Here is a 26,347-nt window from a genome sequence, read left to right as displayed (position 1 = left end):
TTAGTCCTGTGTTCAGACTTGGAATTAACAAATGTGTCTCCAGTCAGCTCTTCAGATCCAGATCTATACGAATACTGACATCATCTGGGGCGCAGCAGAATATTTTATCAGCGGCTGTCTCTAATGAATCACTACCGCTGTATCAGAACCATGTACGGTGCTGTTTTATGCGTGTGCATCATGACTCTGACACAAGTTATTATTTATTGATCTCTGCCCCGATGTTAGTCAGACCTGCACATAGCTCAAAGCCTGGAAGCCCTCCATACGCACCGCAATCTCTGGTGATAAAGGTAAATAGAGACACAACGTGATCACATCAATAATTAACCAGATGCCGACATGTTATTTGATAACAGAATCAGACACAGTGTACTTTCAGGCAACCATTAATAATAGCTGTTGTGTACTTTTTTAATGTGACTCACTGCGCTGGGACAGACTGCGCTCACACTACCGAAGGAATGCGGACAAATGCGAACGGATCTCTCAAACGCTCTCAATCTCAACGCATCTTGGGTGTGTTCACACTCTACGCTGATCACTTGAAATCTTCAAATTGCCTAGGATGGATGTTATGTCAAGGTCTGAACGGGGCCTGAGTCTTAGAGCGTGCATCCAAAAACACTTGGCTATGGTTCTGGTATCCAGCAATAAATCCTGACAAAAGCCCAAAGGTTTGTGGCCCAGACACTTTACAACACCTTGACATGCGCTATGGATAGGAACTATCCTTCACGTCACTCTCCAACCACTTTTTCTTCTTTTTTCTTCCTATACAAGTCTAATATTTATGTAGGCTATTGCTACTTTATATTTGCATTTTAGATTTATGTAACACTTAAATACAGACTAAGACTTTTCCACTGTTATGCTTGGGGTTTTATTGTCAATATACATTTTTTCTTTTGCTTGTAGCTGCTGAAATTGTGCGCGAACAAAACCACCTTTTTCCCGTGCAGTGTTTCCATCAAAGGCATCTCAAAGCAGGGACATCTCAGCTCCTCTGGACAGACAAACTGGTTGATGAGAGGAGATAGCTGCTACAACGAGAGCTGTCACTGCCACGCTGACAGACTGCTGCCTAATATAGACGAGGCCAAACAAAAGCACAAGGGCTTTCATACTTGGCTGGTGGAAATTCTTAAAATAGAGGGCCCAGTATCAATATGAAGCGATGATATTCTGGTACTGACACCCCGGGGAACTAGAGGTCACAGCATAGCACAAACACAAGAATCTGAGAACATTGTCTGCATGTTCAGTTTACTGGCAGTGGGAGCTATACCTATCTGCGACAAATGTTTTGGGAGTCGATGTCAGGCATTCTCGTCAGGGCCAGATAGCTCAGGCATGCATGTATGCACGTTGACATATAGTGAAAAGATTAGTACTCAAAAAGTGAGAGCAATTAGAATTAGAAAGCAAAGATTTATTTACGGTTTATGGTCATGTTAAGCGCTTAATGGGTACACACCTCGGCAACTGACAGCCCGGATTTTTTAAAACATGGACTACGCTGCAAAGGCTCCAAGTGAACTCTTGTCTAAAATATCAACTCCTCTTAAATAAACGACTGCGCAAAAGCCACAGTGCCTTCTCCAGCTCATAAACAGCCGCCTCTGTGGAATCTCCTCTAGGAAACATGTGTCTTCGTGTCCCGCGATGGAAACATCGAAGTATTAGGGGACCGCAGAGTCCCCTAATACAGCCGACGTTTCCATCGCTTCTTCGCTGCTGAAAACCTTGTAAAGAGCACTATGGGCTGCAGCCCTATCACCCAGGTTTACGTGGAAACATCTTCATTAACTTTAGTTGCACTGAGCAGCTCATAGGTGCCAACACCAGAGCACTGCGGGTGCACTAAAAAGCTCTCAGAGGACGTTAACTGCACGAATGCAAAGCAAAACAGAGACGGACATTTCTGCCGTAGAAAAGTTAAACTTGCCCTGCATGTACAGCATCTGAGAATTTGAGTTTTGCCTCTTTAATGGTACACTAACAATTATCATTGCAAAGAATCCAATCCAATTATCATTGGAGTGAGTTGGTGCCACAAGAGAAGGACTTTTAGCAGGACGGCGTCTGTGTGTGTGTGAAGATTCTTATCCAAACAGACCCAAAACAAAGTCCCATGTGAGTCTCCTAAATAAAAAGCAACTGTAGCAACCTCAGTAAATGATCAATGGATTGTTTGACCGGTGCTGAGCATTGATTGCATCCAGTCACAGAGTTATTCGTTGATCAACCGCATTGTTATGGTAAACAAAAAGGACTAAAAGTCATGGCAGACACCCACTATAAACAGTCCCCCCACTACAATACAACAAGAATACGACTAAGCAGCAAGAGTTACGTGTGCACCAGTGATGCTGCCAAGAGTGTGGGCTCCTGTTGAATCTCACGGAATAACCGGGTTTGTGGATAATGCAACTAGTCTTCAGTTTTTCAGATGGCACACTGGGGTGGCTATGACTCAGCTGGTTGAGCAACCAGAGGGGTTAGTGGTTTGATCGTCGGTACATAGACCAGACGCCGAAGGATCCTTGAGCGAGACACTGAACCCCGAGTTCCTCCAGTGATTGGCATTTGGTGTGTGAATGAATGGGTAGATGTGTCATTGTGACTTTTCTTTTTCCATTACAGTTTTATTCATCCAAAGCTATTTTTTTTTAACTATGTTTTGGGTTTATCCTCCTTCTTCGCCCTTTTTTATTATTATTTAAAAATTCTGCTGTCAGACAAATGTTACTGAAATAAAGCTTTTCTTCATATAGCACTCTGTTGTTGCGTCCCACCAATGACAAAAGAAGCATGTCACCTGTTAATGAGGGTCCCAAACAGCAGCCTGATGGTCCTCTGAATGTTTTCGGTGCACAGCCAGCTCCACTGCTCCTTCATGAGCAGACAAAGTATGTTCAGAGCCACCTCGGCCAGGGCCGTCTCAGATTCTATACACACACAAAAAAAAAACAAAGCACAGCATGACATACCACAAGATAATTGGTGCCTTATAGGCAAAGATTAGACAGTGTATTCAATATATGCTAAATATTTATTTAGTTTAGCAGCAGTGCAGCAAAAGGAGCATCTGACAGACAAATATTATGTGAGTAACACGTTTCATCTGTGTGAATCTGATCACAGGGAAGGACTGATGATCACATCAGCGTACCACTTCAGACATTTACTGTATCAACATTGCCCTCATGTGGTTAGTTTCACGTCCTGCTTGTTCTACTGAGTATGACCTACGTACCACAGGTTTCTGCTACATCAGCATGCTTTTGTTTTTCTTTTAAAGAAGTCTTTTTGCAAGCTTACTTCTTTCAACACTACTGCTTTTGAAGATCCTGATTTGGACTGGGATATCTCATCTCTTTAGAGTAGAATACACACTGATGTTGCAGGACGTGCTGGAACAAATCTGATCCTGCAACACCCCTGTCGCCCATTCATGATTTGGCCCATCTAAGCAGTGATCAGTGATGACAAGGAACACCCAAACAGGCTTGCTGTTTTATAGCTGCTCTGACTCAGTCATCTGTTTTGGCCCTTGTCAAAGTCACTCAGGTGTTTAAAGCTGCCCATTCCTCCTGCAACCTACATGCTGGTTACAAAAACAGCTATGTCTAACATACTGAAGATCCAGACATGCGTGGTGTTCATGTTTAAGAGTTCTTCCAAGTTTGGCACCACTGTGTATCACTGCGACAACTGTGCAGCAAGATTTAACAATCTCAATATGCAACCATGAGCTCAGACGCAAAATATATAAATGTGGTTCAAATATTATTAATACAGTAATGCGCTTAAGATAAATCTGATTTCTGATGGGCTATATCCAAACAGCTGTATTGCTGTAAACCTGGTCACCTGTGTTTGTAATCAACTGAGGGAAGTTGGTTGCATAAGCTCTAGACAAATAAAATGTCTACTAATCCAATCTTCACAATAGATAACAGCAGTGAAAGAAAACCAAATGGGTAACTTTAGTTTTTAGTTCCTCGTATTGGATTTCTAAAAGGTTATATAATAAAAATATATTTAGTGATTAGTCGCTACTTACTTTGGAAATTACCTCTATGGATTAATGGGGATTTTCTATTTATTTATTTTTTTGAGATTGACAAATTTCCAGGGGTTTCCTGCCACCCATCTCTACTTCTGTATTCAGAGACCATGTGACTGGGAGAACTTGACCAGACTACGTAAAAATTAGTACATGATCATCATGTTCAAGTTATAGTTTTTCATCTTGAATTTGTCGACTTCACTCATTAAATACCAAAATAAATATATATATAAATATAACTGCTATATAAAACTTCCTACAATTCAGGAGAGGTCGAATATCACAATTCTATGCATCATAAATGCACACACAGAAAAATCAATCGGCTGTGATAGCAGCATATTGGTCTCCTGCAAACTGTCAGTCTGGTAGCTTTTTCAGAACCAGCAGCTTCATTCACCCTTCATTCACCCCGACTGTCTGGAATACAGTCAAGTCCTTCAAAAAGACAATGACCAGATGCCAACACGAGGAAAAATACAATTTGGATTCAATTAACCGGCGAATGTCTCCTTTCACTGTCAACCATATGCAGAGATAGTTTCCACATGATTTTTGATGAGATCATTCTTTTTCCTACGGGGATTCCCCGTGATGGAGAAAGATGGAGGAGTGATGGAGCATAATGCAATAAGGTAGATTAAGAGAGACGTTTGAGTTAAGAGTTAGAGATTAGCGGTTACATCAGGGGGCAATGTTAGGGCTCAAGGTAGCCATAGGTCTCTTCATTAAGATAATACATTCATTCATTCATTCATTTTCTGTAACCGCTTGTCCTCTGGAGGGTCGCAGAGGGTCCGGAGCCTATCCCAGCTGTCACTGAGCAAGAGGTGGGGTACACCCTGGACAGGTCACCAGTCTATCACAGGGCTAACACAGAGAGACAGACAACCATTCACACTCACACGCACACCTACGGCCAATTTAGAATCACCAATAAACCTAATGAGGATGTCTTTGGACGGTGGGAGGAAGCCGGAGTACCCGGAGAGAACCCACCCAGACACAGGGAGAACATGCAAACTCCACGCAGAAAGGCCCCAGTTGGCTGATGGGTTTGAACCCAGAACCTTCTCCCAAGATAATATGACCAGTGTAAAATGTTAGTTAAGAGGAGAAGAACACAAAGATAGGGCGGCACAGTGGCGAGGTGGTTAGCACTGATGCCTCACAGCGAGAAGGTCCTGGGGTTCGAATGGGCCGATTGGGCCCGTGGATTGTGGAGTTTGCATGTTCTCCCTGCGTCCGTGTGGGTTCTCTCCGGGTTCCTCCCACTGTCCATTAGGTTAATTAGTGATTCTAATTTGGCCTTAGGTGTGAATGGTTGTCTGTCTCTCTGTGTTAGCCCTGCGATAGACTGGCGATTCCCCTCCTTTCGCCCGATGACAGCTGGGATAGGCTCCAGCAGACCCCGCGACCCTTCACGGGAATAAGCGGTTACAGAAGATGAATGAATGAATGAACACAAAGATAGCCTAATATAAGAACATAGGAGATGTTGGCTGGCATGAATCCAAGAAGCCATCGGTCACAGGTCACAATTAATACGCGAGCTTCAGACCATTTTTGGAACACACAAAGCGCCTTATGAATGAACGGTTTCCTACTCTTACACACTAAATGACTTCTTTCTGTGAGGGTTGTTTGTACACGTTTCAGGTTGGATTTAGGATCTAACGTTACCTGTTCCACTCCTAACAGTGAAAACACAATATTTTCCCTGGAGAACTTCAAGTCATGCTGTAAGAATACATGGAGTGAGTGTTGGACAAGAAGGCACAAGGAATCTTTCACGTCAAGATATGAAAATATAAGATAAGCAAAAGATGGAGTCCTTGCGTTACAGCCAGAGACAGGGAGGGTAGGGCCACAGGTCTTTTGCATCACCTTCAAGTGCTATTAAAGATACAGATATGGTTAGAATATGTAACATGTAACTGTTCACTTAAGCATGCTCCACTGAAGTCCGATTACAGGTAAAGGCTGTGTGAAACCTTTTACGACTCTAGGGTGAACTGTGTGAAAGTGAGAGTAAGGACTCAAGGCGATATCAGTGGAATAACAACCCTGAATCTCTAAGAGAACTGTCAGCGGTGACATTGCATTATGGGTAATGGATTGAATAAAAAAAGATAATATCTCTGATTCTGAATCCTGATGTGTTTTTTAAGCGTCAATAACTGACAATACCAAATTAAAGAAGCAAAAATAAAACACAAGCTGTGTGAGGAACATTCAGCCGTTGTGGTGTGAATCCCCGCTGTGATTCATCGACTTCCTCTTGGAATACACCCAGCTCCATCGTCTATTCATAGAATCAGATGAATAGACAATGCAGCTGAGCTTCTATTTTTCTGCTCACTGAGCAGAAGTGCATGTATTTCATCATGTTCAAGCCAGTTGTGCTGTATATGACTAATCTCAAGACCAATGCCTTGTTGTTGTCTGTGTGACATACACAGCTGAAGCAGGAAAGTTTGATTCAGCTATGGAAATTATAACTGCATAAGTTTCACTTTCAATTCTTCTTGTTTTGGAAGAATAGGCACACTTGGGTTTGCCAAAATAGCTGGGTGTGCATGGTACGATTAATCCGATGAATGAAAATGGAACAAACTGCTTTTCAGTCAGATAGCCCTGGTGCGATCACACTGAGATACTGTCTGGAAAGGGATACTTATTTCATGAGTCAGGGAGCTGGTCAGACGTAAAGGAAAATGAAAGCAGACCAGCCAGCGGGAAGTCAGACAAACAGACATGATGACTGCAGAGATAATGATGAAAAGCTGGGAGGTTAAGGTTTCAGGTCAACGATGGCTTTCAGCTTTTCTATTTAATCTAACTGTAGTACCGGTTCTCTTCAGACTCCTCCAGTGGTCTAGACAAAAACCATAACGCTAATTTATTGTCAAGCAATAAACAGTTGACAGATTTCAGATTTGGCCCCTTTGCTTTACGAGCAGCATCTCTGCTGCATGTGGCGCTGTGTTTGTAGTTTGGACTGAGGTTGAGGATGACGGTTTCAGTTCCCTTTCACAGCATTCATTTCGTGTCTCACGTTGGGAAGACCTACAGGGTGACCTCAGAAGAAGCTCCTATTGCACTCCGCCAGCCAATACCTCCTGGATGGAGATCCCTCTAAAAAAGGGGGGGGCGGGGGGGGGGGGGGGGTTACATAACCTGTTGTTTTTTATCTCTGTGCTTTGAAGTCTGAACTAGATCTTTTTAAACTTGCATACAGCAGCCAAGAAACCTGACTAGACATCAGGAAAATGAATACAAGCCCCTTTCTTACCATGTTCCTTAATCTGCTTTTTCCGCAAGTTATCATACAGACACCCTCTGGACTTTCTCAAAACTGGACTGCCCTCCAACTCAGGATCAGCACCGATGGACAGTTTCTCTTGTTCGGTGATGAAGGCTTGCAAATCTCCCAAAGACATCCCTTTAAACACCTGCAGGAGCACAGAGCAAGAGAACAGGAACAAAAAAACATTCAGCAAGGGGATTTTAATAGGCAAATAAAGAAAGAGTGTCTTTTTTAACTAACTGTGTCATTTAATGGTAGAAATCAGTTTAAAGCTATCCTGTAGTTTTTAAAAGATACTTACTGTGTTAATTTGGTCACAACTGAACAGGACTGGGGCTCTTATGTCTGAACCATTCATAAAGGGGATGTTCCTACTAGGGAACTTCAGTCGAGACCTGGAATCATACAAAAAAATGAACATTAGCGATGGTGATTTCACAAAGCTGCATGTAAAGTATACTGTATATATTTGCTGGCTTCCCTCCCCTTCCCTCCTTCAGTTTCACAGTCTCCGAAAGTTCATGTAAAGTTGACATGACAACTGGGCAAACTCCTTTTGCTGATTTATCATCATGTGATAGCGACAGAAGAGCTACTAAACGTACCTTGTGGTGGACTGTTATGTCAGCTGACGCATTGTAAGTGCAAAGGGTGCACAAGTGCAGCTGGAGTAAGCCCCTCACTATACTTTTACTGATACTGTTACGTTGGTGTCAGCTTTGCTGTACACTACTATATGGACATCTAAAGCTCTATGACATCTGAGCAAACTCCATCAGCTAGTAAAAATTCTTTGATATTTTCAAAAGGTCCAGAAAAAGGTTTATTCCACAACTACTATCACTGATCACTGTCACATTTTGAAAAACATCTCTTGTCTGAAATGACCTTTTACAAAAAAAAAACCCACGACATTTAAAGGTAGTAGCAGGATGAGAGTGAAAATACTTCATGATGTCTTACTTGCTCTTCTTGTCCCCGCTCATTTTTCCTCCATCCACCTCCACCTCATTGTCCTCTGTGGGGCTTTGAGGTTCTGAACGAGGAAACGCCGTCTTCAGGGTGTCCACAATGGCATTCACCACAATCTGCACATGCAAACACACACATCTACTACTTTACAAACTAACTATGAGAAAGGAGAGGCTTGGGGCTACAGCTCTACCACGTAAACATATCAGTGCAGCAATCAAAAAAGTTAACAATGCCTCGCTGTCTGATCAGGCATAACATTATGACCACCTTCCTAATATTGTGAAGTGCCTCCAAAACAGCTGTGACTCATCAGAGAATGGACATGGGCCTTCTGATGGTGTCCTGTGGTGTCTGACAACAGGATGTTGTTAGTGGGGGCCTTTGGGTCCTACTGGTTGAGGGAGGGGCCTCTGTGGATCAGGCTCGTTCCAGTGCATCCCACAGATACTTCAATTTGTGATCTAGTGAATGTGGAGGCCATGTCAACACCTTGCGCAGCTCTTCTTGTTTGTGTTTTTTTTTTGTTGTTCCTAAACCGTTTTTGTGTGTCTCCCTGTGTCAGACTGCATCCTGCTGGGGATGGCTGCTGCCATCAAGGAGTGTCATTGCTATGGGGTGGGGGTGCCTGGTCTGGTCTAGGTGGGTGGTACATGTCTAAGTAACATCCACATGAATGTCAGGTCCAAATGTTTCCCAGCAGAACATTGCATTGTCACAAGATGGTCAATGTTATTTACTTCTCCCGTGGTCATAATGTTATGCCTGATCAGTGTATGGTAGTACCATTATTATAATAATAAAGTATTATTCAGCTGTATTATAAAGACATATTCAGGATCAAACCTTGTCTATGCGTGACACAATGAAAGGTTTCTTGACGAAAGCAATCCTGGCATCTGTATTGAGAGCAAGAAACTCCTGCATCTCTTCACTGTTGGCTATTTCCGCGATGGCACACAGTTGCTGAAAACATCAACACAGAAGAACGCATGAAAAAAATAAAATGTGCCAACAAATACAAAATTTATATAATAATTAAAAAATAATAAAAAATCATCAGCCCACTAACTTTTAGGAACGTTTCTAGGAGTCCTTTCCTGGCCTCGATCTTGTCACTGTCCATATTTCCAAATGGCATGTCTGGAAATATTTTCTTTGGCCCCTTCACACCTGAGACACAGTCAGATCGGTCAGACTCAAGCACCAGATGTAAATCCATTCAGGGAATTCTAGGAACTCTACTGCAAATCCTGGCCAGTGTTTTGGTCAAAGGTTGATTTTTAGTGGAAAGCCACAAAGCTACATTTTGACGCTTCAAATGTTGATGTAAATGGATAAAAATGCACTGAGCCAAAGAGCCCGTCCCGCGTACCTTTAATGAGTTTTCGCAGTTCTGTTTTTTCTTCCAACCGTGTTTGCAGGTTGAGGAATTCGCTGTACCGTCTGTTGACCATGTGATAGGCTACGGGCTGCACAGGTGATGGATTCTCACAACCCGTCTGAAGATTTTCAGCATCCTCAGAGGCTGGCTGGACGCTTCCTGCGTTCTCGCAACTCATCGCTGTCTCGTACTGAAAACCAACACAACAATGTGTAAGGCTCGCATAGGTCAATATGACAATTAATATTGTGAGCAACATACGGCAATTTGTGACACAGTTTGTAAAATACATTAAAGTTCCTAAGGCTAATTTGTGGTAGAGTATGTATAGTATAATAGTACAGACATTAGCTTAAAACTCAGATGTGGACACCTCTGACTTAAGGCTCATCTAGGGTCCTGCAGGACACAGACGCCGTAACTTACGCATGTAGCTGACGCCAGTGCGAGCCATTAATGCTTGTGCACTCGTCAGTCTGGCTTGCTCTGTAAAAAACGCCACCCAAATGCTAGTCAGCGCTGTGGGTTTTTTTTTTTGGATGTGCTCCATCTTTATTGATCCAAAACAATCCAAAAAGAATGAGCCGGAAATACTAAAGCAGAAACACCCTCCTACCGAGCAGACCAATCACAGCCCTTGAAGTCTGTATAGCTGCGACACGTAGTTAAATTTCTGGGGAGGTGCACGTCAGCTACAGCACTAGGGTCTGCGTAGGGTCTGCGCTGTCACCGTAGCTACGGCGTCAAATTGACGCAGAAGCCTAAACCGCCTATTACACTCACTAAACAGTTCATCAGGTTCACAAGTGAATGCATTCTTATATAATAGTCCTGCACTAAATCTCAGCTTCATGAAGGTTATGGTATTCCGATTAGTCTAAAATACATGTTATGCAGTACCGACACATGCTTCTATTTTGAAAACAGTTTATTTTAATGCAGTTTAACTGCACCACGAACTACATCCTCTAAAATGATCATCCAGTTGAATAACCACCTTTCTGGCACTGTTTCAACATAAACAATATAACAATCACGAAGGAGGATTTAGCGCAGGACTGTTATATAAGAATGCACTCACTGTCCCGAGTGAACCTAATGAACTGACATGTGTATAAACTTTACTTCTTACCTGAGGAGCCCGTTTGCCTCATCGCTCTATATCTTTATTGCCACTGTCATTGCACAAAGTTGTCCATAAAAAGTGATAGGGGCGACTGTTTGACAAACATAATTTAGGAACATGCTATGGTCGTCGCTCAAGAGTATATTCAACTTATTATTTTTTTAATTAGTAATAAAATGAATATACAGTAAATTTTGTGTGATATTGCCATGGAGGAACTTTCACAAACTGTTCCATTTGATAAAATCTTGATGCTGTTGGTGCTGTAGTAGCTTTGCAGACTATGAACTCATGGGCTAACTCTGTCGGTAAGCCTCAGGCTTACATACCATTTAGGATAAGTGATCGTGGATATAGTCATCTACTCATTTCTCAAGATTAAATGTGAAAATGTGATGCTTTTTTTCTGTCATTTAGGATAGTAAACCAAATCTCCTGGGTATTGTGACTAATAACATTAACTAAAACATTTTAGTTGCCACATCTCCACAAACCGTTGTTAAACAAAAGTACAGTTTAAAACCAATAAAATGGGCGTGAATCATGCATTCTCGTGTGTATACACAATATAAAGAAACCCAGGAACCCCCCTCGTGAAAAGATTGTCTCCATTCAACTCCATTCAAAGTTGCCCATGAAAATCTATTTGTGCTCTAATCTCTGGGCCATACATCTGCCTCGTGCCAACAAAGGTTCACACCATAAAACTGGACTGCAAACAATACATAAAAAATAAATAATGATATACTATTAGTTAATCTCCTTACTTTAATGGTGTAGAGTGTGTAGGGGTGTGAGCCGGTGCCTCTGTGTTCCTTAGCTGTGATGGTGCCAGAGATGCGGAGGTTCTGAATGATGACTGGTCCTTCAGGGCTGCTGAGGGGTTCAAAACTGAATGTTGCCACAGGGGAACCGCCCTGCATCGGACTGACTGCAGTCAGCTCGTTGGAATTCATCATCCCAGTTTGTTCTATTCCCAGGAGAAGCTCTCTGTTTGGGTTTACTGCAGGGATACTGCCTTCTCGCTCCAGGTCCTGGAGGCTGACGACACTGGGAGTCCCCTCTGCTGTCCTAACTGATCCACAGCCATTAGGGTGTTCCGCTGGTTCTGAGTTCACCAGGACTTTAGGGCACGAGCCATCCACCGGACTGGGGGAAACATCCTCCAAGTCCACCCCGTTGTTGTTTGCAACAGATGTCATGCATTCTTTCGGTCTCTCGTACAGACCTTCCTCTTGACCTATCATGACCAAGGAATCAATGGAACTCAGTTTGTAGTCAGCCAAAGGAGAATCCAGGTCAGAGTCGTTTTCCTGGTAAAAGGGGTTTGACTTGCTTCCTCTGATGTAATGCCTTAAAAAGGCTCGGGTAGTTTCATCTTCTTCCGTGTTGTGTGGAAATTCCACCTCTCTGGAGTCAACCACGTCATAGGCAGCAAGCTCCGGCATGGCCATTTCTGTGTCAGTGATGATTTCTGCCTCTGCTCTTTGTGGAGGAACTTCACTGTTCTTTTGAAGTACCTGTGGTGCCTGTTGTACCACACTACTGGGCTCTGATTCAGAATGTGGCCGTGGTAGCGGTGGGGGCGGAGGCAGTTGTTCTGTTGCTACCGTCTCTTGTGTTCTGCGAGACTTGTCGAAGATTTCAATCAAAAGGAGGTTCAACCAGTCGGGGTCAGATAGTTTATCAATGAGGGGTAGAAGGACGTTGCAGGTGATGAGCTCACCAACGACGAAACGCCCGGTGCAGGTTTCCAAGTGAGGCGGTGGCACCAAAACATGCAGCAACAAATCTACGACAGCTCTGACAAAGTTGACCTCCACCGCGTCACTGGTCATGGCGAGATGAGGTGTGGTAACGGTGGAATATGCCTTCCACAGCTCCTCGCTCTCACCGCTGCGATTTGCAGTCAGTGAGGTCTGCTGCTCGGCCACTAGCTCCTTGGCTCTGAAGTAGTCCTGCACGTGGCAGCCGAAGAGATCGAGGATCCTTTGGGTAAATTGCTGCAGAAATTTAAAAAGAGGCCACATTTAAGGATTAAAACAAACGACAAGGGTTTTTACTTCTGATATATTTTAAAGGAATTTATCAGTTATGTTCGTGTGCAAACGTGAAAAGCGCTGATGTGTCTTTCAGGTTGTATAGACTGTGCCACACCTGGGACAGTTATCCTCGAAAATAAACTGCAGAAGGATCTCAGGGATTAAAAGATAAATAACGGGATCAAAACACATTTTCTTTTTATGTCAGTTGTATGCTTTTTCCTTTCCATTCAAATAACAAGTGTCCCTTTTGTGCAAATGAATGATGACGGCGTTTAGCAAGTCACTGAGAAAGCTATCCGTATCTCAGCTACACAAATTGTATGCAAACACAATGGAGCGCAGTGTGAACGCTCCTATGATGTTAAAACTTTAGTACCTTCCGGTCAACCTGTCTTGCGCGCAGTTTCAGCTCCATAGCCATAGACACCATAGCCTCTTGAACCTCAGTTTCAAAAGTACTCTCAGAGGACACAGTGGAGTACCAGGAGGTGACAAAGTCCCTGATGATTTTCCTCACTGTGTTGTGGATCTCCTGGTCCAAGTGATGCTCATCCTCAGCAGATGGCGGGACCTGAAAGCAATTGCAGGCGAGCATGAAAGAAGTGATACTGGAGCTAGACATAAGCTCGTCTATGAATGAAAAGTGAAAGCAACACTGGAGCCCGGAGCAGTGACCCACACTCACCGGCTCCAAGGTGATAAATCTCTCCAGGTGAACCACGCTGTCAGACTCCAGGGCGGCCTGCGAACCGAGCCAGCCGCCGAGCACCACCAGCAGGCTGGTGAACACGCACAGCAGCCAGATGTTGACCAGCAGGTGGAAGAGCACGAGCCACGCCAATAACACCCCAAAGCCCAGCAAGCTCCTCTGTCCCAACACCTCCGCCATGGCACTGCAGGGGTTACTGTCCTGACACCCTCAACGAGAATCGTGGAGATCAAGCATGCCGGGGCAACATCACACCTTAAAAAGCAGAATTGGTACATAATAGAGGTTTAGTATAACATACAAAGAAACGGCGCCGCCTCATGAGTGTCACTGTGTGATAATGTGAAGTGAAGAGGTTGAATGCATGGTCAGACTAGCCTACATACAGCCTGCATCCTCCTGTTGCTATCGCCTATTCATGACCTAGCAGCTTAGTTACACAGCTTATGCTTACTGTGAATATGCAATACAATATCCACTGAGATAACAAAGTATAAAAACTGATTTTAAAGTATAATGCATGCATAAGTGGTTTCAAAAAACAGATTAGCATAAATTAGCATATCGTCTTTGATTCTCATGGACACCATTTGCTCATGTTTATGCTAGCTGCTAACGCTAGTTTGTACGATGTTATTAGCAGGGGTTGAGCCATACATTTATCATCTGTATTTTTACATTTCAATAATCTTTGCCTGCTAGTTTGTCCGGCGTTAGCTCGGCTAGTACATACCGTTGACTGTTTTGGTGGGGGGGCAACAAACGCAACACCAAACCCCGCTCACAAATTTGACAGTTTGCGGTGTATTTGTTGCATATTGCGTCTACGTCAAACAAACTCGGTTTTAAGACTTTTCAGGTAGCATAACACGCACCAGCCGAAGATTCGGCATACACCTTAGTCGACCTGGACACATATATTTGACACAATATCTATTTTATGATTGTTCTAACGGTATTAGACTGTCTCCGTCGCCACCACCATCATTAAAATGGATAGTTCGACGCAACAGGAAGGGGGGCACGAATATTACAGCTGCAGATGGTTCTTAACGTGTTACAAATATGCCGAAATTAAGATATTATTGATTCGTCCGGGGTTTTCTATGATGCCGTGCGGTATGCGTCCATATGTCAATAGCGTAACAACGTAACTGCTAAATTGGCATATGCAAAAACTACACATTTAGAAGAGGAGTACCTTTATTCCATACATTAAAGCTTTCTGACTACACAGCTGAAGAATAAAAAAATAACCTGGATGAGTTGTGTCAGCACTCGGAGAGAGATCTCGTGAGCGTCGGGACGACTCTCTCTCTCTCTTTCTCTCTCGTCTGGTTTGTTTACTTCCGGTATTGTGACGTATGTTAAAATGAGGAAGGCCCTCATCTGTCCGCCGATGCTCTGGAGAGATAAAATAACGTTGTCAAGTATTTTAGAATAAGGACGTAAAATCACTTCGACGGGAAAAAGAGAAAGAACAGATTGTTTTGTTTGCACTCAAAAACTACAGCTCCCATGATGCTGTGCCACTGCGTAAGGCCCATGTCGAATTGGAGAGACTGGAGAAGACAAAGACAAATTGTGACATGAGACACACCAACTAACGGAAATGACAGTGTATTGAGTGCAAATTAGAAAAAACAAAACAAAAAAACAGCTGACTGTATAGATAAGGCAATCCTACAGAAACTTCCCTTTACCATGTTAATCTGAAAATAATCCGACTGCTGAAGCAAAACTCCTGACCTTAAAGTGTCTCTTTGAAAGTGCTGCTTTGTGGTAACATCAAAAGAGACAGTGTCATGCAGCTTGTGGGCCCTCAGACATAACTGGGCTAAAAGAATCAAATGGGCTGCAGTGGGATTGTCTCATCGAATGAACAGTCCCTATAGTCCCAAAACAGTACTTTTAAAAATGAACCCATTCAGGCCGTAAAAAAGTATAAAAGTCAGATGTGACCAGTTCAGAAATAGTCTGGGCAGTCGGTTATAAGTTGGAAAATTCATCATTACTGATAATGAGTAATTTCTCTCCTATTTGTGCTGCCCTCACACTGTCAGTGGAAAGCACCTTGGTACACTGGTAATGTTCAAAAATGTGTATGAAGACAATGAAACAAATCGTGTATGAGAAAACCCCAGAGTTACAAAGATTAGTAGAACAATAGTGAGGACAAGGGACGGGACTGCTCTCTATTATCTCTGTATCTAAAAGGTCAAAAACTGACTAAAACACTATCTACGAAAAGTCCAAATGTCGTTTTGTTTCCACTTTTGCTTAACAATGTAACGGCCTCCTTGCAGTCTTTGGCATTTGACATAATTTACGTCACCCCTGACCCTTGCACACACACAGATACACAGGACTTGTACTTAACTGACCCATACCCCTATTAAATCTCCCGTAAAAGGGCACCAACACCACTGTAGCCCCATGTCTCCCAAACTGTCTCTTTCTAGCTAGCCTCATCCACAGGTACCATGACAAATATGTGGATCCTAAACATTAGCTACTTATGCTGATGCTAATATCACATCACCAACTTTGTCTGGCAAAGTTTGGAGCCTTCTCATCCCTTCTCTTGTTAAGCTTTTTTTTTTTTTTTCCTTTTTTTTTGCTAAAAACATATACTTGCCTTTTCTTTCTTGTATTTCCCTCTCTTTTCTTCAATGTTAAGCCCTCTTCCAGGTTTCTCAGGCTGTGGGGAGGGCTGCACATTACAAATTATACATTAACATGGCTGACTTAACACCCAAAGCCTCATTAGTTCAGCGACCTCAGTGTTTCCCCATATACTGACAAAAAAAATGTGAAATAAAACCTGACCCTTGACTTCGAGCAATGCTGCGTTCAGCTGTACATCATCTATATATGGCTAAATAGTTTCCTAACCTGTGAATGGCACCTGAGCAACAATAAGCAGGAACGGTACACGTCTCTCTCTGTGTGTGGAAAAGCAGGCATTTAACGCTACTTGAGATTTTCAACAGGTATGTTTTTTTCTAGGAACGGTTTTCTTTACGTTGTAAGTCACATCTTCATGAATCCTTTGTTATTGGTAATTTAGATTAAACATTTCCTCAGCACTTTCCTTTTGTGTGCTTTTAGAACTTCCAACTTCTGCAAAAGTGAATCATTCTGTGTTTACTTTTGGGAACAAAAAAAAAAAGTTGGGTCGAGCTTCTGTCAGGAAAATGAAACTTTCTTTCTCATTGGTTTTGTTTTCACACACTGCAGCCTATAAATCCCCTCCATGAGCTGTTGAGTCCTGGACACGGAAAGAGTTGGGTGAGTCCACACAGACTGCATGCTTTTTACCGGTTTACCAATAATTAGTAAAAAGAAAACAAACAACTGTAGATATTTTAGGAGATCATTTGTACATGTACTGCGTTTTTTCCAAGAATATAATGTAATGCAGCTTTAAGTTCGGCTTGGTCACTTTGGACACCGACTAAATGAGCACTTTCAGGTCAGATATTGAAATGAGCGAAGATGGAGGAAATGGGCTATGCATGCTGATGACAAGTATGACCTCACTAATCTGATTTGTTCAGTGTGGTTGACTCTCGAGCCGGTGTGGGAAAATATTTCTGGAAGACCTGAGGGAGCCACACAGTCCCTCATTAAAATTACCTTGTGTGCAGTTTCACACACACCACACTTCCAGGTTTTCCGCGCACCCTTTTGTATGGAGAGTCACTTAACAGAGTTTAGCCAGGTCAGGGACTCTGTGTCGTTTCTCCTCAGTCATGAATAGGCTTATGACAACTTACCAGACGTTACCTTTGACAAAGGTGAGTGGAATATAGAGCAGAGCAAACATCCTCTTCTCATTTAAGAGAATTCATTAATTGCAATTTGTTAAGGGCTTACCAAATCTTTATAGCCAGGGACATAATTCAGGTATGGAAGTGAAAGTAAGATGTGTTCATGATCATGCAGCCTGAGCCTTCCCCACTAAACTAGTGCCACATGCTTGTGTTTGTTAGGTTTCATTTTCCTCTCATAGTGTCAGTGTCAGCAGCAGGGGGAAGCGGTCCAGACTGTGGAGCTCCATCATCAAGATGATGCCTCACATGGCCCTGTGCAAATTCTGTAAGTACTAAAAAGGTGCTGTTACATGATGCGTTCATTTAATAGTTATATGTCTGATGTTTCAGTGTGAGCAGGATATTTTAATATTATCTGTCATAACTCAATTTGTAAGCTCAGGAGTAAAAAACAAGAGGAAACTGGAAGTTGCTTAGCAATCCCTTAGGGATATTATTTAATTTCTTTGAATTTCCGGCTGTTTCAGTCCGCCTTCAGTCACAGTTTGCCTCATGATCCCTGGACGTTGATATTTTCTTCCTCCACCAGTTCCTCTGGTTCTAGTGGGTGCTGTGGTGTTTGCTGTGAGCGGGATCATCGGAGACCCTCTGTACGAGTGCCTCCAAGACACAGACTACAGCGAGCTCCTGGACATTGTGAATAAAGGTCTTCCCGCCGCGAAGACACCTCGACATGTGGCAATCATCGGCGGGGGCATGGCTGGACTGACGGCTGCAAAGTTCCTGGAAGACGCTGGACATAAGGTCATTTTTAAGGAAGAAATAAAGTCTTCCACGTGTGCTATGACGCTAATCGAGATTTGTCTGATTGAAAACTGATGAAACACACACGCTGTACATGTTAAGGAGTGATGATTATGTGTCCCACTTGGACAAACAGGTGACCATAATAGAGGCCAGTAATCGCATCGGAGGACGGGTGGAGACCTTCAGAAACAGGAGAGAGGGCTGGTACGCAGAAGTGGGAGCTATGAGGATCCCCAGCTTTCATAAGTGAGTAGTGACATGTCCGTCTGAACTGTCTGCTGAAGTTCTAGTGTGTTTCAGAGGAAATGAATGAATGGTGTGTGTGCTCTACAGGCTCATGATTTAAATATACAGCTCAACAATCAAAGCAGCTCAGGCTGTAGACACAGGGAGAAGTGCTTTTCATAACACATCAGCTTAATCGCAGCATAAATTAGAATTAGAGTTATAAATTATAAATGTTGTAGAGAGCTATAAATGATTTAGCTACACATCAAATGTTACTTTTGAAACATTATGTAGATGTCACCTGTATTCTGTTACTGAATTAAAAGAAAGAAGAACTTGTGATTTTCTTAAAAAGTCAATATATTCATATTAACATTAGAGATTGCTCCATGAGAAGTATCAGCAATACTGTTGTTTAGCTTTACTAACCGTTTCACAGCTGTCATCAGTTGTTTTCCACTACAAAAGGCAGCTTTAATAAAGCCAGCAAACACCAGACAGTCGAGAGAGACAATTACCTCGTGGAAATATTTGTATACTGAGTAGGAAGAGGTGTTATTTAATGGATGATACAACACACTCAGGATATCCTTTCATTATACAGAGCACCGGTTTCAGATAGGAGCCGCCACAAGCACTGCACATACTGTGAAAGAGGCGGAGTTTGCACCAAATGACCAGTCACTAAGACAGGTCAAAACATGCACATTTCTCACGAGAAGAATTATACTAAACAAATGTGATCAGCTTAAAACTATAATCTAGGTAAAAGCAACATAGTTGTTGCCATGAAGAAAACCTAGCAACAAACTGATGAGCCAAGAGGAACAAAATAAAATGTAGAAGGTAGAGTTTGGCTCTTCCATTTCCTAATAGAACTGATTGGTCAGTAGCCTCTAGGCTGTGCCTTTATCCATGCTAATCTGCTATCCTCAACATAAACTGGTCTGTGGCAGGTTAGGTGCTGCATGAGTTACCAAGGCAATACACACCGGTAAACCAGAACTGATCCACATTTGTGACACTTAAAACCCAGCATTAAACCGGAAGTTACCTCTCGTAACCTATTATGTTAGTTAACATATTATCCACATCAACCATTACTGTTCGGATAAACTGTCAGTGTCAGTGACTTGATCTAATTCTTCATCCAGCACTGATTCTACCTAAAAAATGTAATATGAGACGTTCATTTCGCAGGATTCTCCTTTCCTTTGCTTCCAAATTACAAATTTCCCTGAACCGTTTCATCCAAGATGACATCAACACCTACTATTATGTAAATGGGATTCTACAGAAGACGTACACCGTGGAGAACAATCCCGGTGTGCTCAACTACAGCCTGAATGACAGAGAGAAGGGGAAGTCGGCCTCTCAGCTCTTCAGCCAGTCACTGTGGAAGGTTTGTGAGCTTTTCACACACTGGTAATTATTTTTCTCACATGGATAGGAGTGTAAGTATTGCAATCTGTGCACAGGTGAGGGACGACCTGAAGGTGATCGGTTGCAGCTCCACGTTGGATAAATATGATTCCTACACAGTTAAGGTAGAGATTTAGTTGTTTGGACGATTGCTTAACAGATATATAGTTTGAATGTGTGAAGACAAATGTCACTTCATACAGCTTACATTTGTCCACTGACAGGAATATCTGGTGAAGGAGGGCAACCTGAGTCGGGGTGCTTTGAGGATGATCGGGGACATCCTGAATGAGAACAGCCTCTTCTACACATCGCTGATAGAGATGCTGTACATGCAGTCGGACATCAACGACAACATTGAGTGAGGACTGTTTGTTTTACCAATGTGTTATGTCACAGAGAACTGGGGGATGAACTAAAAGAAAAGACAGACGGGATGTTTTAAGATTTATTGGCAAATATGAAAACAGAAGCTTACCATTAGTATGGCAAGTGACAGGTAGGACAGCACACAAATAAAGAGCAAACAGAGATAGAAGTTCGTAAAGCAGGCTTTATGGAAGTCATCAAAAATAGGCCGGACAAAACGAGTCGAAACTGAACACACAAACGCATCCATGGAAACGTGAGCTGTGAGGGAAATTGGGTGAGGGTCAGGTGGGTGTTGTAAACAGTTGAGGACATCTGATGGGAGGGAGGAGAGACGAATGGAAAACAGTCACACTCTGAGGCTTTAACTGTGACAGCTATGCTGTTTGCCTGTGGGCATAATTTAGCAGTGGATCTCAGAAATAGGTGGAAATGAAGGCAGAAATGATCTCATTGTTTGAGTTCGCAAGAGCCAGTACAGTGTTTATTAGCTTTTCTAAAAGCATGGTCCTGATGGCTGACTGAAACATCTTCCCTAACTGTGATGGATTGCTGTGAACTTACACATCCATAATCTCCAGGAGAAGACTAAACACCCTGATGTTTCATCCAGTGCCACAGTCTGGTCACATTTTCACTCTATCCAAAGCTTTTGTTCCGCTACCTTTAGCCTGAGCGCCATTTGTGTTTGCTAGCTAAACACAGTTAGCATGCTAACTCACAAAAAGCTATGCTCACACCGCTAGCGACAGAACTTGGCTAAGTGTGGCCAGCTATATTTTCAGCAAGTCTTGGTGTTTTTCAAGCACACATTGTTGTTATATCAGCACCAATTTAAAGTAAACTCACAACTGTTGGTTGTATAACATGTGTCAACAAAAAAAGTTTAAGCGAGTGCCACTTTTGATTTGTAGAACGTGTCAGTGTCTTCAACTCTAAAGCCGTTGAGGTTCCCCTCCCACCACTATTTTAATGTTGTTTATCAAGCTGCTATGGTGAGAACATCAGATTTTGAGTAGTGATTTTTGGCCGCCTGATGATCATGTGTGTCATTTTATCTCAGTTTTGGTCTTCACCAAATCCGCCTCTGGCTCCGTTCAGACCTTTCATTAATGTCCGACCTAGACAATCCAAATTCAAGTGGCCAGCTCGCCAGTGGTCACACCACAGGTCACATTAAAATGCATCTGAACATGCGTCCCAGGCTAGCACTTGAGATCTGATTGCAGTTTCAGCACAATATTGTAACAGCTGCTGTATCTGATGAATCACTACTGCTCTATAAGAACCACTCACATTTTAGTATAACAATATGGATAATTGTAGCATTCATGGTGTATTGTGATTATTTTTCCAGGTACTATGAAGTGACAAATGGCTTTGACCACCTCCCCAGGGCTTTCTACGAGCTTTTAAATGCTACAATCCTTCTCAACTCCAAGGTTAAGCTGATAAACCAAACAGGCGGTGGGAATGTGACCATAACATACCAGGACTGGCGTAATTCAGGCTCCCTGAACAACCTAACAGTGGACTACGCCCTGGTCACACCTACTGCCAAGGCCACCCTCTTCATTGACTTCCAGCCCCCACTCTCTGGGGACAAGATGGAGGCCCTGCGCTCAGTTCATTACGTCAGCTCCACCAAGGTGGTTCTCAGCTTTCGAGAGCGCTTCTGGGAGAAAGAGGGCATCAGGGGCGGGAAGAGCATCACAGACCGGCCGTCTCGATTCATCTACTACCCCAGCCACAGCTTCCCTGGTACGCCGGCGGGGGCCCTCCTGGCATCCTACACATGCTCTGACGACTCCACCCTCTTCCAGGGGATGAGCGAGGAGGAGCTGATGGCCGTGGTCCTGGAGGACTTGGTGAAGATCCACGGAGAGGGCATCAGGCCTCTGTGCACCGGGGGAATGGTGAAGAAGTGGGGTCTGGATCCTTACAGTCTCGGGGCCTTTGCTCTATTCACTCCCTACCAGCAGGGACACTACGCCAGAGAACTGTTCCAGAGTGAGGGACGGGTGCACTTTGCAGGGGAGCACACAGCTACGCCTCATGGGTGGATTGAAACTGCCATGAAGTCTGCACTCAGGGCCGCTAAAAATATTAACAGCCATACACTGTAGTTATATATGTAGACATTTTATTTTTTACTTTTGTTCACTTTTCTAGGGTATGCCTGGGTACTGGTCTATTAGCGTCAGCCCAATCTGGTGTGATGTACATTTTCTATGATATGAATATATTTATTGGTCTAAGTAGCCTTTATGTAAAAGCTTGTTTATTTTAGCAAATATATTGATTAAATCCCACATTATACTGCAACTTTAATTATCTTCACCTCAGCCAGACACTGTGTATTAGCAGCATTATAAAATATTGTAATATAAGGTTCTGATTACTGAGACTAAACCAGCAATTGTGTACATTTCTGTATTTTTGTGTCTTTTCAGCTACGTCACATTTTGAGCAAATCAAATATATGAATAAAGTCAATGCTTTTCATTGTCACTTGTTCCTGAGTAAAAGCCCTACAAGAGAACCTGTGTAAGTGTCCCGGAAAGTACAGAAAATACTCTTACACATGTCAAGAACTCCACGTTAATTTTGATTTCTGCTACAACACTAGTAACCTGATGCTAATGTGGAATAATCAGTCGGCTCTGTGGATGTAGAGTGACCCGCGGCAGGAAGCCTTAAACACTCACTGGTTGATACACTGTACATTACAACACAATATTTAACACTGGGTTTTTAACTCTCACTAAAACATATTCACTAAAACTAAGTGGAAAAGAATGAATGGAATAACTCTGACCTCTAGTGTTTTGCTTATGAGTACACATTTATTTATAGATGGATTCACTTGATATTCGGCTGCACAGTACAGAGGAAGTGACGGTAACACACGCCTTTAGTAGTTCTTTTTACGACATTATTCATTCCCTTTTATATCACATATTTTCCCAGTAGTGTGGCACTACACCACTCTATTTAGATTTCCTCATGGGACGACTTTCAACCGATACAGAGAGAGAGAAAAAAACTCTGCAGGCAATTTGATAGTCGTACAATCAATCAGTGCCATTTTGTTGCAAACAAATTCAACTCCACGGCGCTCAGGTGACATGCATTGACTACGACACTAGCAGGAAAGCCAGACACAAAATTTTTGAGGTGGAAGCCCTCTGCTGGGACCCGATTGTGCTCTCGCCTACATTTACCAAGCCAGTCGAATCATTCGGGGCTTTATGTGTTGGGTGGACTGAAGAGCAACACATACTCTTCAGACTCGAGCTGTGAATTAGGATAAACCTTTTGGTGACGGATGTTAACTCTGTTTTGTTGCTGTTCAGAGAGGGGTTTTCACATGAGTTTCAGGTACCCACAGATGTTCACAATAAATCTCACGGCATCATCATTTAAAACTGAAGAAGCCACTTGGATGAGTGGTGAAATGTCTTCAAGTAAAGCTTCCTTTGTTTCAGCTTTGTTTGTTTTTTTAGATATAGCATGACCTGGACAAGAGACCTTCTTAGGTGTGGCTGATTAAAGCACTGAAAGACATTTGCAGTGCCGCTGCAAGGTCAGGGATGCAGAGGTACGTATCAATAGGACAGTCTATCTGTATTTAACAGTTCCAAATATTATTAACAGATGTTTTTGGAGTTGCTGAACTTGGTTGTTTTAAAAACATTTTGCTAATCTTTATGGCACACGACATGAATAAGCCGAGTTGAAAACCAATGAAAGGAAGAGTCACGCATTTTTTTTTAGAGTTGCAGAACATTTTAGATTTTTAATACCTTCTACGACCTCCTTAAAGGGACCTGGATTAGATCCTGTTCAGGATCACAGGCAGGCTGCACTGGTGAACATGTTTGCTTACGTCCCATTACATGACTTCTCAGCTCACAGGCTGAAGCACGCAGTTTCCCCAGTTACCCCGCCAGCAACATCAGTCTAGAGAATACACTCTCTAAACTGAGTCCTCTTCACGTCGTCTCCCATCAACACGTTAGGAATACAAAACATTTAAATTTCACAATACAGTCCTATGGCAGTCCGTTATCAATGAGCGCCCTTCTGCACCATCTGCGTGAAGCGGTTGGTGATCGCCAGGGTGGTGTCGATGAATCGCTCAACGCAGCTCACCAGGCACGTCTCCGTCCGGTGGTCCAGCTTGGAGCCCGGACTGTCCACGCACTTGTCCCAGCAGATGTCAGTGAAACTGTGCACCTGGAATACGACATACCAAAATCTGGTTGAGAACTGTTGCAGTATGTGCAAGTCTGGTTTGAGCAGGCAGCAGGAACAGAGCTGTAGATACAATTATACTTCAAATCCAATAAATTCCAATATGATGAGTATCAACTGCGGCATGATACCGACTCAAATTTTACTTGTTGTTACTCACTGCTGGCGACACTGTTTACAAGGGAGCTATAATGCTCAGTCTGTTTGGTTGAGTTTGAACTAACGCTTGTGTCTTTGCACAGTTGCTTTGGTGTGTTCTTGGGATGAAATTAAATGCTGGACTCTGAAGTCAAACGTTTCTGGCCTTCAACTTGGACACTTTAAACCAGCGATCACCGACCCTTCACAGGACAAGCGGTTACAGAAGATGAATGACTGAATGAATGAATATGCTACATGTCTCCTGTATACCTCACTTGGATGTTGAGAGGGATGTTTTCTATCCCCATGGAAAGTATCCTGCAATCATTCATCACCGTCCATACCTTTTTGTGCTGTAGAGCTCTCCTGTGCATCATATTTCTCTATTAATTTGAACACTCCTAATAATCCAGCTATCTCTCAGGTGGTGATATTTACACTTCATGAGCTATAATAAGCTGGTAATGCTCTATATTACACAATCTACAGCATCCAATTACCATTCTAGTTCAGTAGTGGTCTACCAACAATTTCTACACATGTTGGGACTTTACAGCCAGGGCTGGATTAACCTGAGCTGATGTAACTTTTTGTAACCTTGTAGAGTCCACTATATCCAGACTGTTTCCAGACACATGATAACTATTGACTGTATACATTAATAACAGCAGAATATGACTCTTCAGCAGCTATAAACTGAGACATATCAAACTCCATTACAAAGCTGTCAGTTTTATGTGGTACTGTCCAGAGAATGTGAGCATGTGGCCTGACACCAGTTAGCATCGCTAGCATACCAACCTGAGCCTGGAACTGAGCTTTCTGTTGCTCTATGGCGATCATACGCTGAAGCTCCGACGCCTCTGCTTTCTCGGACGCACCAAGACTGTCAAAGCTGTCCATGGTCTTCTTATTAAATAGTTACAAAGCAACTGTGGTCTGGAGCAACACCCGGTGCTAAGCGGCTGAAGGGAGCTGAGGGGAGCTTAGGTGACCTTCGGTTTCACCGCTAGTGGGCGCTGCGGCTCGGAAAACACCACTGATGTACAAATCATATGACGCGCTACGCTGAGCGGGGACTTCCGCCTGTGACGTTTGTAAATCGGCGCACTAAAGGTGACGCAAGGGTCGACGCTTACAAAGATATTAAAAAGAGAGAGAATCTACGGAAAAGACTTCGGAGGATAGTTACATTTTCCCTCAGATTTATTTTTTATTTTTATTTTTTTTTAAATCAGGAATAAAATGCATACTCTGTTTAAAAGACATCTAGCTACATAACTTCATTCATACCAACAACGTGCAAATTTTGTAATTTTTTTGCTTATACTAGCTATTTTCTTATTTTACTAGATTACTTACATTTTATTTTTTTTTATCTATTTTATTTTCATTTTATTTTCTCTTTCTTTTTACTTGTGGTTCTCAAGAGTCTTTTTTTTTTTTTTTTTTGTTATGTGCAACTAAGTCTAGTTGAAGTATTATGATTCTTTAGGTTAGTCAGCATTTTAGCCAAACTGGTTTACTCCACAACTATGGATCCCTGTTTGTCCAAATTGTTATTATTTTACGAAATATTTAATTGTATTGTAGACAGTGTTGGGAAGGATACTTTCAAAATGTATTCCGTTACAGAATACAGAATACATGCCCAAAAATGTCATTTGTAACGTATTCCGTTACATTACTCAATCTGAGTAACGTATTCTGAATACTTGGATTACTT

The 26,347-nt window shown here is 42.7% G+C and overlaps 3 protein-coding genes across 5 annotated transcripts in view; 1 reads left to right on the top strand and 2 right to left on the bottom strand.

Moving 5' to 3' along the window:
* snx19b (sorting nexin 19b) overlaps positions 1 to 15,177 on the bottom strand; it is a 38,487-nt gene extending 23,310 nt beyond the window's left edge. Inside the window, exons 1-11 of one of the 3 annotated variants that reach the window (XM_084558280.1) lie at positions 14,879 to 15,177; positions 13,598 to 13,876; positions 13,289 to 13,483; positions 11,635 to 12,870; positions 9,733 to 9,931; positions 9,430 to 9,530; positions 9,204 to 9,323; positions 8,349 to 8,473; positions 7,687 to 7,780; positions 7,371 to 7,530; positions 2,822 to 2,951 (exon numbers count right to left, since the gene is read on the bottom strand). In XM_084558280.1, coding sequence (XP_084414406.1) covers positions 2,822 to 2,951; positions 7,371 to 7,530; positions 7,687 to 7,780; positions 8,349 to 8,473; positions 9,204 to 9,323; positions 9,430 to 9,530; positions 9,733 to 9,931; positions 11,635 to 12,870; positions 13,289 to 13,483; positions 13,598 to 13,801 — 2,564 coding nt within the window. In that variant the 5' untranslated portion in view covers positions 13,802 to 13,876; positions 14,879 to 15,177. Of the gene's footprint in view, positions 1 to 2,821; positions 2,952 to 7,370; positions 7,531 to 7,686; positions 7,781 to 8,348; positions 8,474 to 9,203; positions 9,324 to 9,429; positions 9,531 to 9,732; positions 9,932 to 11,634; positions 12,871 to 13,288; positions 13,877 to 14,822 lie in introns of all 3 variants that reach the window. The other 2 variants (XM_084558278.1, XM_084558279.1) reach the window with 2 other exon arrangements.
* A 1,858-nt stretch (positions 15,178 to 17,035) lies between these two features.
* Positions 17,036 to 22,404, top strand: il4i1 (interleukin 4 induced 1). The gene is made up of 8 exons (XM_084558450.1): positions 17,036 to 17,421; positions 17,617 to 17,722; positions 17,987 to 18,201; positions 18,338 to 18,450; positions 19,633 to 19,834; positions 19,911 to 19,979; positions 20,079 to 20,215; positions 21,581 to 22,404. The coding sequence occupies exons 1-8, from the start codon at positions 17,377 to 17,379 to the stop codon at positions 22,347 to 22,349; spliced, it is 1,656 nt and encodes a 551-aa protein (XP_084414576.1). The 5' UTR covers positions 17,036 to 17,376; the 3' UTR covers positions 22,350 to 22,404.
* A 404-nt stretch (positions 22,405 to 22,808) lies between these two features.
* Positions 22,809 to 25,883, bottom strand: timm8b (translocase of inner mitochondrial membrane 8 homolog B (yeast)). The gene is made up of 2 exons (XM_084558332.1): positions 25,423 to 25,883; positions 22,809 to 24,462 (listed from the first exon to the last, which is right to left on the bottom strand). Exons 1-2 carry the CDS (start codon positions 25,522 to 25,524, stop codon positions 24,295 to 24,297), a joined length of 270 nt encoding a protein of 89 aa, XP_084414458.1. The 5' UTR covers positions 25,525 to 25,883; the 3' UTR covers positions 22,809 to 24,294.
* Positions 25,884 to 26,347: the final 464 nt, after the last annotated feature.

This window comes from Chelon labrosus, assembly GCF_963514085.1.
Source record: "Chelon labrosus genome assembly, chromosome: 13".
Taxonomy (NCBI): Eukaryota; Metazoa; Chordata; class Actinopteri; order Mugiliformes; family Mugilidae; genus Chelon; species Chelon labrosus.
This window is presented reverse-complemented; position numbering and strand designations above follow the sequence as displayed.